The sequence below is a fragment of the Coenobita brevimanus genome, chromosome 1 (assembly GCF_032717465.1).
Source record: "Coenobita brevimanus isolate Jiangsu-jjx chromosome 1, ASM3271746v2, whole genome shotgun sequence".
Taxonomy (NCBI): domain Eukaryota; kingdom Metazoa; phylum Arthropoda; class Malacostraca; order Decapoda; family Coenobitidae; genus Coenobita; species Coenobita brevimanus.
Genome location: NC_136954.1, coordinates 65,399,833 through 65,417,408, shown reverse-complemented (window position 1 = coordinate 65,417,408; position 17,576 = coordinate 65,399,833). Strand labels below are relative to the sequence as shown.

The window sequence follows — 17,576 nt, the reverse complement described above, 5'->3', positions numbered from 1 at the left end:
AACTTTACGTTAAGAAACAGCCAGCGGTAAATAAGACTCTTGCAGTCTTTCATGTATATAGTAGATATATATGAATTCAGAGTAGGTGGTATTTCGCAGAATTGTGCATATACTTTTACTTTGCTTGATTATTGACAAGCATATTATGGAAGTTGACGGTACTAATTAATTACTTTCAAATATAAATTTATGGCTGTCCTGTACACTAGAGTTGTTAAGGCAGACAACCAGTATTGGATTAAGATGTAAGGAGGGGAGACTGTGCCACCTCTACCTCCCTTCCTCAGCACTAATGTAATTATGTCCACTGAGGTAAGGGGAACCGGTGGGTCATTAGTTAACACAGTCAGCCTGCAAGTGCATTAGCTCAATTGCATATACTCAGGTTTGATTCAAGAGCCGGTCAGATTCTTGGACAAAGTTTGTTTCCCCCTTGTCGCGGTTCACTCGGAAGCACAATCTGGGGCTTCTTCTTTTGTTTTAGAGGATACTTCTGTGTTGTTATTTACCTTCCCATGTCACTACATGAGGCCGAATGCCCACTGTCCTTACTGAGTATATGCTGTAGGTTTGTCTCATTCAGGAGTACTGTAGTTTAATATTATTTGTGGAGCTGTGTACGTGATATGTTGGTGGGTTTTGTGGAGGATCAGTTAAGACAACGATATTTAGGTCTCCAAAAGGCTCCCTACTACACTATGGGATCGATCTCGCGTCCATTCGAGTAGCAGTCCAGCCCTTTACCATTTAACCAAGACTTTGTATTCCCAGGAAAAAGCACAGGCATGGGAGGATTCATCACACCTTTCCATCTCCTTCCTGCAAATAAATAAATAAATAAATACTAGTGGACAACTTGAGTATTTCATATCGGCTAATTTTAGACGATTTTATTCTGCAGAGTCATAAAGAGCCTGAGGGTGTTTATTCTGTCTTTATTAACCCTCTCATGTTCTGGGAGGACACTGTAGTTCTGTCACTTTAATTTAGTCCAGACATTCGTTCTTTTATTGATGAAATTACGTAGCTTAGTGGCAGAAATGACATTGGTAAGTCTATTTAGTCTTTCCATCGGACTTCGTGATTTTCATCACATTCTAGCTTTTTTCTAGATGGAGAGATACCAATTTTAGGCCAAGTTAGTATAAAGAGAACATAATGTTTTGTTCCAAGCAACGTTAGAGGATTAAATTTAGAGAGTGAGTCATGCGAGTCTGAAAGCATTAAAGTTCAGGGACCCGTTGTGCATTCAGTTATTAAGATAGTACAGGGCCCGTGCCGTATTTATAAACTCTCTTGCGCTTATGTTGTGTGTATGATTGCATGTATAGACGTTTGCCTTCGCTCTGCCGGGTCGGGAGAGGGGTGGTCTGCTGTCGTAATGGACGCGAGTTCGATTCATGTTCGGATCAGGGAGCAGTTTAAGAATTTGAATTTCGTTAATATGGACCTCACTTTTATACCATAAGATCACGGACGTGTCGTAAAAAATCCAGCTAATATCAGAGCGCCAGTCCTGCATGAGACAGCCTTAGAATGTGTTAGAGCCCAAGTGGTGATATGTGGAGGTGTGGGATCAGTAGGACTGCTAGGTCTCAGAGAATGGGCTTTTAAAACATGTGGCCAGAGTCGGACGCCTAAAAAAAAAATTCAAATTAGACTGAATATTAAACAGAGAGAGAGAGAGAGAGAGACCTCCTCAAAATCTGCACCCATTGTTAGCTGCCTTAACGCCCCCCGTGCAGTCCATAGGCGTAAATCAACAACATTAACTAGGAGGGGTGACTGGCGGACAAAGTCTATTTTCCCCTCGCCCCACTTCATCCAGCAGTACGGTTACACAGGGAACTATAGTGGGTATACTCCAGCCTCCTATAGTGCGTATTCTCTGACATTCTATACGAATAGTGTGTGTACTCTGACATACTCCGACCTCCTATACGAGTAGTGTGTATACTTTGACCTCCTCCTGTGCGTATACTCTGACCTGTACGAGTAGTGCTTTTATTCTAACCTCCTATACGAGTATTGTGTATATTCTAACCTATACGAGTAGTGTGTATACTTTGATCTGCTATACGAGTTGTGTGTATATTCTAACCTATACGAGTAGTGCTTATATTCTAATCTCCTATACGAGTAGTGTGCACATTCTAACCCATACGAGTAGTGTGTATACTCACACCACCTTTACGAGTAGTGCTTATCCTCTAACCTCCTTTCGTGCGTATACTCTAATATGACAAGACAAGGATCCCTAACTCCTTTCAGGCTGGTTGATAGCAAAGTGTAATCAGACTGAAAGGTAGTTTTGACTGGTAACCAAGGAGATTCATTCCTACTCTATAACTAGGTCTTATCGAATTTCTTGCAACAGTGACCTAGTAATTGACTGGCCCAGGTCCATCAGGTGAAAACAAATCGAATACATGATGTAAATTGGACAGTTGCAGGTAATTTTATTAGAGAAAATAATAGGACAACAAAAACTGACTGTCCACCGTAATGACCTTCGTGGAGTCCATAGCCAATTAACCTTGAGAGAGAGAGAGACAGACAGACAGACAGACAGACAGAGACAGAGAGAGAGAGAGGGAGGAAGAGGGAGGGAGGGAGAGCCGGGAGGTGTTTGAAAAATGCGATTAGGCGGTGTTTTGATTTTGCAATATGAAGTGATTGGATGTTTTCAGGAACAATTGGTGCTTTGGGAGACGTGGAGTTGGTGAAAATGATTTAATGGAGATTGAAGGGAAATGAGAATATAAAAGTATCTGATTACTGGGCGAGTGAGCTAACAAGATTGGAAATTAGAGAATGTATTGAGTAATATATACGAAATTGCCCTTGAGCGAACGAAAAATATCGACATTTTTGGACTGCAGTGAGGGAGACGATAATGAATGAAAGGAGCCTGGAAGTGAGTGGAAAGGTGGTGGTTGTTTGAAATGACGTATGTTCCATCCCAGGCTGAGGCAGGGAACGGTTTGATAAGCTAAAAGAAAAAAATAATAAAAATAAAAAATAATAATAATAATAAAATAATAATAATAATAATAATAATAATAATAATATTGATATTCCACAAGGCCCCACCGACATGTAATTAAAAACGTCCCCTTTAATATCAGTTCACCAGTGCAGAAAGCATCTGTAGCATATACTCAGTGTGGACAGTGGTTATGAATGCTGAAATGGTGACATGTGTAGGTGTGTGGCACATGGGAGGACTGCTGAGCCTGAGGACAAGTCTGTGCCTCGAGTCGGAAACATTCACAGAAAGAAAGATTACGGATTGAAAAATTAACCAATGCAGGGAACAGTAAAACTAGAAAAACGTCCAACATAACAGTGAATGAATGGCAGTGAATTGTCAAGGTACCTCAATGGCAAAAGTGACCCAGAAAGTCATAAACCAAGCCCATCATTAGCCTGGCCCTAATTAGCGGGTGTAGGCGGACATATGACAGTAATTACCAGGTGGGAGATGCGCGGGAAACTCAGTGTCTCCGTTCAGCTCCCTAATGGCGGAATTTTCTCTACAAACCTGGCGAGATTTCTGGTTGTAGGGGCTATTTCTTGCTTGTTTTGCGGTTTGTACGTGCCACTTGTGTCCAGTCTAAGAACTGCTATTTCGTTGAATAGTTTAGTCATATTTTGTGGTTATTTTCACTCGATTAGGTGGATGCGCCCATCATTCACTCACCCAATGTAGTGCTGTTTTTAGACTACACCAAGTAACAACCCAAATGGAGTACTGTTAACCAGGAAACCATTTAATACGCTGGGTGGTAACCATATAACCATAAGTTGCCTGGTGATCTAGTGGGTCAAGGCTGGCCAACCGGATGGGACTCGCCACGGTTTACGTTCGAGAGACGGTTGTGGTTTATTGTACATAATGCTACTCAGGGGCGAGTGGGGTTGGTTACCCTTCCCTTAAATGTTGGGTCTTGAGTATTTTTACCCTGGTACCAACGATCCTGAATGGGCAAAAATTAATTGGATAAAGGATCTCTCTCTCTCTCTCTCTCTCTCTCTCTCTCTCTCTCTCTCTCTCTCTCTCTCTCTCTCTCTCTCTCTCTCTCACACACACACACACACACACACACACACACACGCACACGCACACACACGCACGCGCGCGCACGAGTTAAATACCACTCGTCTTCACCTTGACTGCGGGAAGTAAAGCTAATCCGTTTAAAGGCAGATACAGGCAAAAATGCCAGGAATTCTTGTGAATGGCTTCCCTCGTTATTAGATCAGGTTATCCCATTTACGTTACTACTATGGGCTTTTCGTGTTGTGTTACTGGATTAGTGATGTCATTGTTACTTTGTATTACTGACAGTACTGTTACGTTGTGTGTGAGAGCTACTTGTTTTTGTGTTACGTTAGCGTTACATAAGTAATGCTCTTAATCTTTGTTGTTCTACCATGTTTTGTGTCAGGTTTACATTTTAGTTTATTCATTTATGTATTTACTTATTAATATATTTAGGGGGGCGTCCACCATCTTCTCCCATGATGTAGTGCTGTGTGACAAGCCAAATAGTATGCTGCATATGCTTCTTGAAACCATTTTTTACCTTTGGTGGTAATGCATTAACCAAATGAACGCCTGGTGGTCTGGTGGGTTGAGGTGTTATGTCTGGATGTGGCCCTTTGGTGTTCCAATCCGAATGTTGGTTTGGGGTTAATTGGTCACATAATGCCGCTCAGGGAAGAGTGACTGGTTACCTTCGCCCTAAACTATGCTCCTAATGGGATAATAAAGGGTTGGATGATGGATGATTGGATGTTAATTGGTTTCGTGTTGTGTTCTTGCTACAGGAGTTACTTTGTTTTAGAGTTACTGTAAGTTCCTTGCGTTATTATTCTTAGGCATACTGTTACTCCGGTTACGTCGTGTTGCTTGTTTTTAGTGTTACGGTTGTGTTACGGGCTCTGAGGTACCTGTGTCGGTGTTACGTCAGTGCTGCTTAAGTGTTATTGTTGCATTGTGTTACAGAGACCACTGTTGCTTTGTTTTCGTCACGTGAATGGCAGAGTTTCGGTAGTTGGGTCGTGTAGCTAGATTATTAGATTAGCGTAGGTGGGCTTTGGTTTAGTTTGGGAAAGTTTGATGTGGTTTCGTTCAGTTTGCTTTACTTTGGTTTGGTTAGATTGGTATAGTTTGGCTTAGTATGGTTTTGTGTAGTTGTTTGCTTAGCTTTGGTTTGGTTTGATTGTCTTGCTTGGTTTGCTTAGGTGTGGTTTGATATTGTTTGATTAAGTTTGGTTTAGCATAGTTTGATTTGATTTGGCTTGGTGCGGTTTGTTTTAATTTGCTTGGTTTGATGTGGTGTTGCTTGGTTTGCTTTCCATTGATTTAAGCTTGCATTGGTTTTGTTTTGCTACCTTTGGCTGGGTTAAGTATGATTTAGTTTAGTTTGGTTGGGTTGGGTTCGGTGTGATTTGTGTTGGGGTAATGCAGGTTAGGTTTGTTTTGCTGTGGTTTGGTTAGATTTGGTCTGGTTTGTTGTAGTTTGGTTTGCTGTGGTGTGGTTAGATTTGGTTTGGTTTGGTTTGCTGTGGTTTGGTTAGATTTGGTTTGTTTGTCCTGGTTTGGTTAGATTTGGTTTGGTTTGGTTTGTTGTGGTTTGGTTAGATTTGGTTTGGTTTGTTGTGGTTTGGTTAGATTTGGTTTGGTTTGCTGTGGTTTGGTTAGATTTGGTTTGGTTTGCTGTGGTTTGTTGTGGTTTGGTTAGATTTGGTGTGGTTTGTTGTGGTTTGGTTAGATTTGGTGTGGTTTGCTGTGGTTTGGTTAGATTTGGTGTGGTTTGCTGTGGTTTGGTTAGATTTGGTTTGGTACATTTTGGCATGTGTGATGGTGCAAGAATAATCGTGAGAGTGGATGGTTCGTTGAGTGGGACGTTCAGCATGATAGGGGATTGAAGGAGGATTGTGTCATAATTATCACCATGGGCAGTTTAATGTGTGTGTGTGTTTGTGTGTGTGTGTGTGGATGGGGTAATGAGAGAGGTGAAAGCAAGGACACAGGTAGGGGTGATGCTGAAGAGAGACGGTAATGAGTGGGAACTGTCAGCACTTTTGTTTGATGTTGATGCTGTGTTGATTAAAAACGGATGGGGAGTGGAAGTTGCAGAATGTAACCGTGGATTTTGTGTGTGTGTGTGTGTGTGTGTGTGTGTGTGTGTGTGTGTGTGTGTGTGTGTGTGTGTGTGTGTGTGTGTATGTGTGTGTGTGCTAATGGTAATGGGTTTTTTCATTTATTTTGATATACTGACTTTGTGACTTATTTGTGCTAACCATTGTACTAATTTGATGTGATTGTGCTGCATTGTATTAAGTAAGCTGATGTTAATGTGCTCCTCTGTTGCTGTTAGATGTACTTAATTGGTGTGCCTTAATCTTACAGGGATGTGCCTGATGCAGATGGTGGATGTTTACAAAGAAGTACAGTCCCAGCAGATGAACATTGTGAGTACTTTTGGTACAGCCGTCCCAGTACTGCTGTCATTACCAGTACTTCCACAACTACCACCGTTATCAGTACTACCACCATTATTGTAGTACTGTCAGCATTACCACTACAACCAGCAACACCGCTAGTACCAACATAAACATTACTACCAACATTACTACGAACATTATCACTACCACCAGCATTACCACTAATAACATTACCACTACGACTGTTAACACCACTATGAAAAAAAATAGTACTAACAAATCCATTACTACCAGCATTACCAATACTACCAACCTTACTAGTAGTGCACTACCACATTTTCTATTACTACCACCATTACCACGACCGACATCAATACCACCTCAGCCAGCAGCCTTACTGTTACTACCAGCGTTACTGTTACAATACCGTTACAATTATTACTGTTTGCATTGATATTAGTACCTTACAATTTAACCACTATTACGAATGCGTCCACTACTCCCATCACCGCTGCCGTCATTACCATCACTACAACAGTCACCACGTCTACCAGCACAGCTACTAAAACAACCGCCATCGCCACTACCACCACCTCCCCTACCAGTACAACCATTGGCCATTCGTTAGTGCTTCCATTAACACTACCACAACTACCACCACCAATGCCATCTCCAGTCACCGTAACTACCACCACGGCCACAAGTACTCTCACACTGCTACTGGTAGACTACTACTGCAACTACTACTACTATTACTACTACTACTTCTTTAGTAGTAGTAGTGTTGTAGTAATAGTAGCTTTCAATACTGCTACTACCGGCACTACAATTTTAGATAGAGAAAATGAAAATGTTACTACTGAACTGCTAATACTACAGTCATGACCACAACCACCACCAGCACAGTAAGTACTCCCTTACTACAGCTACCACATTTTACACTACTATTATCACTACATCTACTACCATCACTGCCATAACTGCCACTACGAGTAGCCCTACCAGGGCAGTCAGTACCACCACCGTAACTACAAACATTATCATGATAGTCACCATTTCTGTCCTACTTATAAGCACTCAGCACCACTACAAGAACCACTACAACCACCACACTCACCACCACCACTACCACAATTACCACACCTACTACCAGCAGCACGTCATACTTTCTCAGCAGGAAGCCCTACACAGACTCCGGCTAGGTCAGCAGTCTTTAGTTGCAGCTAAGTCAGTCCTTTTCACGGACCTTATTTTGTCATGTTTTACTTACATTTCCCATATATTTTCGATTTTAGGAATTTATATCCCCTGTTTATTCGAGTATTGGTATGTTTGTATCAATGTGTTTTTGCCTGATTCCATCATATTTTTACTCATATTTCCCATACACATTTCATTTTCATATTTTATTTCTCCAATTTCTTCAAGAATGATATATTTGTGTGCCCCCTGATTTGGGATCTCCTCCATTCGTTATGCTTTTATCACGTATTTCCTCCCATTTCATATCCCATTGATATATATATATATTTTTTTTCAGAATTCCTGTTGTTTCAGTATCCACTTGTCACTGCATATTTTCTCTTGTTTCTCCTTTTTATCCTTTCTGTTACGCTTTTTTTCACCTGTTTCTCCCATCTTTTTGTAACACTTATTCAATTACCTGTACTTGTTCGACGTTTGCATCCCGTTATAGCATTATTTATAAAAATCTTGTGATTCCCTCTTCCTTTCCTTCTGCTTATCACATGTTTCTTATTTCCATGTTTATATGATTTTTAGCCTCATATATTATTTTATAAGTTCTCTCATTGTTACCTTCTTGCACAGTTTATCACGTACTTTCTCTTACTTCCCATATTTATTGAGTTTTAAAGCTTTGTATAATGCTGTTGGTTTTTAGGCATCTTACTGGTTTTCTGTTTTGCTTTTCATATTTTCTCCTACTTCCCAAATGCATTCGAAATTAATATTATTACCTTATTGTTAGTATTAGTATTATTACCATTTTGTGTCGCGTTATGTCATTTTTAAAAGATATCTTGCAATTCCGTTTCGTGGTAATCTTTTATCATCTCTCCCCTCTCCCCCCTCCATTTCCAGTAACTGTTGTGGATTAGTAGGTGGATAGATGGTTTGATAGGTGACTGCATGGGTGGATTAGTAGGTGGATGGATGGATAGATGAGCGCATGGGTAGATTGGTAGGTGGATGGATGGATAGGTGAGTGAATGGGTGGATTAGTAGGTGAATGGTTTGATAGGTGAGTGCGTGGGTGGAATAGTAGGTGGATGGACGGATAGGTGGGTGAATGGGTGGATTAGTAGGTGGATGGATGGATAGGTGAGTGAATGGGTGTATTAGTAGGTGGATTGATGGATAGGTGAATGCATGGGTGGATTAGTAGGTGGATGGATGGATGGGTGAGTGATTGGGTGGATTAGTAGGTGAATGGTTTGATAGGTGAGTGCGTGAGTGGATTAGTAGGTGGAAGGATGGATAGGTGAGTGAATGGGTGGATTAGTAGGTGGATGGATGGATAGGTGAGTACATGGGTAGATTAGTAGGTGGATGGATGGATAGGTGAGTGAATGGGTAGATTAGTAGGTGGATGGATGGACAGGTGAGTGCATGGGTGGATGAGTAGATTGATGAATGGACTCTCTCTCTCTCTCTCTCTCTCTCTCTCTCTCTCTCTCTCTCTCTCTCTCTCTTTCTGACTTCTTTTGCAGGCTAAAAACACTGTAACAACATCTAAACACGTTCTCCCTTTCCTCCACCAGCTGAAGGCCTTTTACGTGGATCTTCTCGTCCCTTTGGAAACCAACTTGGACAAGGATACCAAAGTTCTCCAGGTGAGCAGACATTGTGTACTTTATGTATTGTAGCGGCCGGCATGGACTCGCCTGGCATGGGTGGGGAGATTTACTGTAAACCCTGAGGTCGGGTTTTGTGGATTTGTTTTGCAGTTGATCCGTAATGGCCTAGGATTGACCAGCCCCCACCCACTGCGTTACACATGGGTATAGATGTGGGTGAGAGGTGCATTAGTGTGTGTGTGTGTGTGTGTGTGTGTGTGTGTGTGTGTGTGTGCTCTTAATCAAATACGGCTCGAGGTACTGCATTCCATTCCCGCCATGATGAGGCCCCACACAGCTCCAACCAGCCTTTCACCTTTTAATCCATCCATGCGCTCACCTTTCCATCCATCCGCCAGCTGATCCACCCATGCACTTATCTATCCATCCATTCATCCCACTAATCCACCCATACACTCACCTATCCAGCTGTCCATTTATCCACCTACTAATCCACACATGCACTCACCTCTTCATCCGTCCATCCACCTGCTAATTCACCCATGCACTCACTTATCCATCCACTCTTCCATCCACACCACTCTCAATCCACAACCAGCTCACGGGGTAAATGCCTGGAGGTGCGCCTATGATGAGGCCCCATACCCATCCACTCATCCCATTATCTATCCATCAGTCAGACCGCTCACCTGACAACGACAGCAAAAAAACGATTGCATAATTTGCCGAAATAACTAGATCTATTTTTGTAATCAAAAATAAAAAGAAAATAATCAGAAGGGGAATGAAATATAGCATAAAACGTTGGTGCCATATTAAAGGGCATGGTTAGACTTATTATTACCTAAAATGTGAAGCTACTTTGCTTAGTCTACGAAGCTGCGCAGATCGCAACGTCATACTGTTGTGTTTTTGGATGCATGCAGAAATTTCAAGCTCCACCATTACACATTCCCTCGGCTGAATAAAGTAGTGTTGTGTTAGCCTTAAAAAAAAAATGCACCTAACAATGCACATGTTAGATGTAGACGGAAATTATTTCTTGTGGTAAATACATTTCTTTTCACTCGCACGAGCTGGATCCAGCCACATTGAGAGAATATGACAGGAAAGACAGACTCAGTATTTAAAGTTGAAAGTCTGATTCAGCTATTATCTACATACCAGGTATAGTTCCCAGTTTTGACTTTATATCTATATCTATCTATCTATGCGGTATATCCATCTGTCCATATCTATCTGTATCTATCTGTCTGTCTATCTATCTATCCATCTGTCGATCGATCGATAGATAGATACACACACACACACACACACACACACACACACACACACACACACACACACACACACACAATGTAGCTATCACCATCAGTTATGACGCCTTGAATTCGGGTTTCTGTGAGCGCCGAATTATTTTATTCAGTTGATAAAAAGCTCCTCAGCCCCTTCAGAACGGTGACCTCTTTTATATGTTTTTCTGGCTTCATCCAGATGATTTTATTCAGCCTAATTAAGATGTCATAACGATAGGGTTAATGAAGGCAATATGTAATTCCCACTGGTCAACGTTTCTCTTAAAGATTAAAGAAAAAAGAAATAGAAACGAGTGCAGTACCGAAAAAGATGTCACTGTATTGAAGTGGTGAGTTCTTACGCTGCGAAGAGAAGACGTATGTATCTTATTTGTTGCTGTTTATATGCAAATTGATTTGTGTCTATCGAACGAAGAAAAAAAAAAAGCCCAGAATTACCCGAAGAAATAATCACAACAAACCGGCCTGAGTGTCGAACAATACCTAAAAAATCATTGGTCGCAAGAGAAAAGCATATAAGAAATATAAGCGTACATGGAACTTCGATGACGGTACCGAATATTTTTTTTATTACAGCGGCAATTAGGCAAATAATTCGAAAGAGTAAACGAGACTACGAGGCGACAATTTCTCGTGAATCAAATTCAAACTCTAAACCTTTTTTTAATTATGTGAAGAGTAAGCAATATGTAAAAGATACCATGGACCCTTTAATAAGCTCGGAAGGCGATCACGTCCATGATAACCAAGCTATAGCAACATAAGTGAACGACTCAGTGTTTTCACAAAGAAAGTAGTGTAAACATTCCCATCTCCCAATCGGTTTTTTCAGGAGCAGAAGGTGATAAGTTATCAATCAACGAAGTGACAAGACATGATGTGCTAAATTATCTTCAGAAAATCGACCCAGATAATCAACTGGCCCAGACCAGATATCTCGAGTACTGCGTGAATGTTAGACAGTTAGCACTTCCCATAACTAAAATATTCAGTAAATCATTAACAGAATGTAGAGTACCTAACCAGTGGAAGGTTGCTAATATATCACCGATCTTTGAAAAGGGCGATAAAAAATTCGCCACAAATTGCCGCCCAATGAGCCTGACGTCAGTACTGTGTAAAATTTGGGAGGAGAAAATTAGAGATAAAATGACCAAGTTCCTTAATAAGCATAATCTTGTAACAGAAACAGCACGGGTGTCGTAATAATAGATCATGAATTAAAAACCTGCTTGAATTTTTTGCAAGCATAGCCTACGATAAGCGGGACGCAAAAATACCGTCGAATATGATCTACCTAGATTTGCAGAAAACATTTGGTAAGGTCCCCCATGTATAAGACTACTAGAAAAACTAAAAGCCCACAGCCTGTTATCAAATTATGTTCATGGATTGGTGATTGGTTAACGAATCGCAAGCAGCGTGTAGTAATAAACGGCGAATCATCAGATTGGATAGAAGTAACGAGCAGAGTTCCTCAAGAATCAGTTCTAGGACCAGTTCTTTTCACTGTTTTTATCAGTGGTCTAGAAAATGTACCCGCTTCTAAAGTAGCGATATTTGCAGATAACACGAAAATTGGAGGCAATTACGAAAGCAGACTGTGAATCTATACAAAACGATCAGGATAAGTTAATAAATTAGAGTGAAAAATGGCAGATGAAACATTAGAAAAACCTAAGATATGAATACAGTATGTACGATCCCCCACTGACGGAAGTTAAGGACGAAAAGGATGGAGGAGTTACCAGTAACGACCTCAAAAACTCGAAATAGCGCATAGCAACCAGTAACGAGGCAAACAAAATGTTCGGCTTCATTGGAAGGAATTTTTATCATGAAACGCCTTATGTCATCTCTAAGCTTTATACTGACCAAGTCAGTGGTTGCACCACACCAAGAATACTGTGTACAACAGTCACTGGGCCGCGGCAGCATTGGTCCCGAATCTTATTACGGATGAAGAAAGCTACAGAGCCACAAAAATTATCCCATTGTTGCGAAATTTACCCAACGAAGAGCTACTAAAGAAACTAAATATGTTTTGTCAGAAAAAGCGACGACTCAGAGTAAAACAAGAATTTGAAAATCTTAACAATGACAATGTTAGATATGATAATTTGTTCGAAATACAGAGTGATAATGTGCCTAGAAATAATGGAATGAACCTCAAAAGCAAGAGATGCAGCACTAATGTTAAGAAAAACTAAATGAAGTTTCTCGTAGTGGAACAATGAAATAGGGTACCAGCAACAGTACTGACTGTGGTCCAGAATTGTTGATATGTTTAAAATTCGGCTAGACAAATTTTGAGACTAGGCTATGACAGACTTACAATTGTTTAATTCCAGGTTAAAGTGGTGCTGACTGCCGTGAAACGTTTCATTAATAAAGGGAACATTCGGCGAATGTTTGCTTTTCTTTTACAGATCTGCAGAACTAAGCTTATGTAGTGCATAGTTGCTACTCTTCCTCCTCTTTTATAAAATTTCCATGCTTGCTCTTTCTAACAAGCATCCATCCATCCATCATCCAGTCCTACATTGCCCCATGAGAAGCGTAGGAGCCCGGGGCTAGGCAGTTGGTCCCGACATTTAAGATGAGAGTGACCAGCCTCACTCATCCCTGAGTGGCATTAATTGAGCAATCAACCCCAACCATCCCTTGGATATAAACCTTCACCGGCTCAATCCGATTGGAGTGCAATAATTACCCACTAAACCACCAGGCACCAAAATTTGGTTATATGGTTACCACCCAGTGTAGTAAATGGTTTCCTGGTGTTCAGGAAACAAGCATTTTATATATATATATATATATATATATATATATATATATATATTATTTTCCTGTTTGTATACGGGATGTGGTGGGTGGGGGAGAGCATTCTTCTTTAGACTTTTCTATCCTTTTTCTCTTACACGTGTTAGATCTTTGTAGAGTTAGCATATTTTTCCAGCAGGTAACCTTGTCATGGGCTTTCTCCTGTTATCTGTACTTCCTATGTATTCCTATGTACTCATAATTTGAATTCGAGGAATTAAGTATTGTCTTCATTAACCCCATCATCTTTATCTATCTATCCATATCTATATCTGTCTATATCTATATTTCTCTCTCTCTCTCTCTCTCTCTCTCTCTCTCTCTCTCTATGTATATATTGGAGGGGGAATGGTGAATTTCTAAGTTTCTTATTTAAAATATTTTTGAATAGTGTAAATTCGCTTCTAGTGAAGAGGTTGAGATGTATATATATTGTATGTAGCCTGTGATATCTTGTACATCATACGGGTACTTTAATATTAATGGTACAGTTGGGACGAAATTTCACCTAAATTTCACCTCTTTTTTTATCTCACTTTCCCTTGCTGGCTAACATTTGTGATATGAAAGAGATTAGGCATGTTTCTCTTTCCATAGATGATTCTGTTTGATACGAAATGTCAGGGAGGAAAGGGACGGACATGCCCAAAGTGTACGTAGACGCAGTGGAATAGCGGGTGAATTATTGACCCTACAGTAACTGTAGCACCAGACTATTGCATGCAGAGGTTTATGTAAGTTATAAAATTAAATTAAGTTATAAGGAGGAAGTTTTGTGTATATTGATAGGGAAATATTTGCCTTTCAGAGTGAACAGAAGAAGTTCCTTGGTACACACAAACAGAAGCTGGAGACTTACACCAAGGCGGCGTCACAACTGAAGAAGCATAAGAAGAGAAACAGGGCCAATAAAGGAGGCATGGATAGGGAGATAAAGGTGAGAGAGAGAGAGAGAGAGAGAGAGAGAGTTTTCAGAGGGAGGGGATGGGCGAGTTACGCAAAGCGAAAACCCAAAGAAAAGAGAAAGTAAAGGAAGAAGGGTCATAGCAAGGAAGAACTAGGAAGAGAATGACACGTTGCACATCAATATATTGCCAGTGTTTCTTTATGCAAGATTAGTGGTTTATAACAATCTCGAATATATATATATATATATATATATATATATATATATATATATATATATATATATATATATATATATATATACTGAAATCATCATGATTTTTTCAATAATTCAGCCTTAGTTAATTATCTTACGTGTCCATAAAAGTCTCCTGATGTGAATGGAATCGTCTGGAGGCTGCAAGAATAAACCAAGAATAAATAAATACAAATACCTCACAGAATTGAAAAGGCTAAAATTCTCCTTAAACCACCCAGTAATGATAATCGAGTGTGTGTGGATCGCGTTTAACACGGTCTGAACCCTTGGCGTGTGGAAGGGCATTTTGCCGTGACAAGCCTGCTGCACATCTCTTTTTCGCACCCCAATGACAGACGAAGCAAGAACTATATATATATATATATATATATATATATATATATATATATATATATATATATATATATATATATATATATATATATATTATATTATATTATATTATATTATATTATTTGTGTGTGCACATTTCGCCTATTCTCTATACTTGGATGGTTGTTATAGTAGTGAAAATGTGTGTGTGTGTGTGTGTGTGTGTGTGTATGTGTGTGTGTGTGTAAAGCTGTTGTGTGTGTGTGTGTGTGTGTGTGTGTGTGTGTAAAGCTGTTGTGTGTGTGTGTGTGTGTGTGTGTGTGTGTGTGTGTGTGTGTGTACCATAAACCTTTTTCTTGTACGTAGCCTATGATTCGTCAGGCCATTGTTGTTTTATGTGATTTTTGAAAGTTTGTATATTGTGAGTTCATATTTATGTTTCCTGTGCGTATACTTTCTCTTGTTAGCGTTTTTTTCCTTTGTTTCTAGTATGCTTATGTATTGATTGAGGCTTGTAAAAAATGCTTTGAAATTCACCTTTAATTTAAAAAGTTTAAGTTGCATATTTCATAATACATATCTTTTCCTCGGCTAAATCAGTTCTTGCTATGTATGAAGTTGAATAATTTTTATTTAATCCACATAGATGATGATGATGGAAGCAGTTATAATGAAGACATTCAATCAATATATTTATTCATACGAAAAATGCTTGAGTGATGAGTGAATCGTTGTATACTCTACTGCAAGTCATTTCACTCACCCCACCTCTAATAGCTATACTTATGTTCCTTACTGTTCAGGCACGGGTATCGGTATCTTGCATTCCCTATTGATATGGTAAGAATGATAGTGATGATGATGAAAACCGCTATTACATATAGTTTTTATTCTTGCACATACATCTTAACACGTACTGTTTAGTAACTGTCTTAACAAGTACTGTATCATATCGATCTTCAGTTAAATATCCAAATGTAGGTCATCAAATGGAGATAGGTTTTCTTGCATCACTTTTGTACATAAAGCACTACGTCACATCCATTACTACCATCACGACATAACAAATACAGTACACCAGGGACCCCGTAACACATTCTCGGTTACTAATACAAACGTAGGTCTTCAGATATAAATAGGATTTCACGCCCCAGTTGTCTCCAGACGGTTGCACCTCATCTGGTAAATGCTGACCTTGCGTGCAAGTCTTAACCCTGATCCACTGACTATAACTCCCTTTACCAGCTGCTCTTAATCCCTCTCTCCCTCCATCCTTACCCATATCCTCCTCTTGTTCTCTTAACATATTTGATTTCTTTCATCCTTCTTCCTCTCTTCTTTTCCTTCCATCCGTACTTTTTCTCCCTCCACTAATCTTCTCCCATTCTCTCCATTCTTATCTACAGTACATCCTTCCTTAGGTACTGGGTTTCTTTCCGTATCCTATCCCTGCTCGCTTTTCCCCTCCATCCCGTCCAGGCTCTTTTCTCCTTCCCTCTCTGCTGTCCATCCTTACCTTTTTCTATCACTTTCCTCTCCCATCTGTCAATTTCCTAGTTAATATCACTACTTTTCCTCTCTCACCTTCCCTGTACTTCCATCTCTCTCATCAGTTCACCTCCATCCTAGACAGGTAGTCTTTTTTCTCGGGGTTCTTTCAAAAAGTTTTTTTGCATCTCTTCAATGTTTTCTAGTCTTCTGCCATTCATTTTCTAGTCTTTTATCCCACTGTCACCCCATTCCGTTCTTTTCAAAACCTTTTCCATCCCTTTTTCATTTTTCCTAAGTCTCTTCCACCTATCGCATTCCCTCTCCACCATAGCCCCTCCACTACCACACCTCGCCTCCACCATCCTTTCCATTCCTCCCTTTCCCTTCCTCTTCTACCATCCATGTTCCTTCTCCCTTTCACCACCATATTTTCTTGCACAATCCCTTCTCCACTCATCCTTCTTCCCTTCCCCGTCAAACATCTCCTCTCTGACCCCTTCCTTCTGTCTCGCATGACCTCTGCCTTCCCCCCTCCCTCCTCCCATATCTCCTCCCTTCCTCCTCCTCCTTTCTGCATCTTGCCCCCAGCCATCCTCTCTTTCCTCTCACATGACTCCTCGTTGCCTTTCATGCCCTCCTTTTTCCTTTTCCTCTTTCCCCCCCATCATCTCCCCTTTTCCTTCCTTGTGCCTTCTTTCCCCCTCCTATCACCATTTTCCCTTTTTGCCCCCTTGCTTTTATATTTTCCCTTCTCCCTTCCCACCTCCTATCACCCCCTTCCAGTTACTTCCTGCTACCTTTCCCCTCCCCATTCCCTCCCTTCTTTCCCCCCCCCTGTATCCTCCCTTTCCCTCCCTTCCTCTTGTTTCTACCTTTACCATCCCCTTCCCTCATCTGCCTCCCTCTTTCCCCTTCCATCTCCAAATCCCTGCTTTTTTCCCTTGCATATTTCCCTTCGCTTCTTTTCCTCCTCCCATCTCTCTTCCTCCTCTCCATGCCTTCTTCCCTTTAGCCTTGCCACCCTGCCATTCCCCCTCCCAGCTACTATAATCCGTCACTTATGCTGCCTCCTTCTATTTCCAGCAATACCAGGCCATGGAGGAGGAGCGGCTCAAGTTAGACAGCTATGTGGAGTCCAGCCTGCAGAATGTGAGTTATGATATATGGTTATGTGAAGTAAACTGATATTTATGG

The 17,576-nt window shown here is 40.6% G+C and overlaps 1 protein-coding gene across 1 annotated transcript in view; it reads left to right on the top strand.

Moving 5' to 3' along the window:
• The window catches only part of IRSp53 (Insulin receptor substrate 53 kDa), a 100,445-nt gene that overhangs the window by 59,851 nt on the left and 23,018 nt on the right, over nt 1-17,576 (top strand). Inside the window, exons 4-7 of the mRNA XM_080273456.1 lie at nt 6,422-6,483; nt 9,240-9,311; nt 14,223-14,351; nt 17,466-17,531. Of these exons, the coding sequence (XP_080129582.1) occupies nt 6,422-6,483; nt 9,240-9,311; nt 14,223-14,351; nt 17,466-17,531 (329 nt within the window). The remainder of the gene's footprint in view (nt 1-6,421; nt 6,484-9,239; nt 9,312-14,222; nt 14,352-17,465; nt 17,532-17,576) is intronic.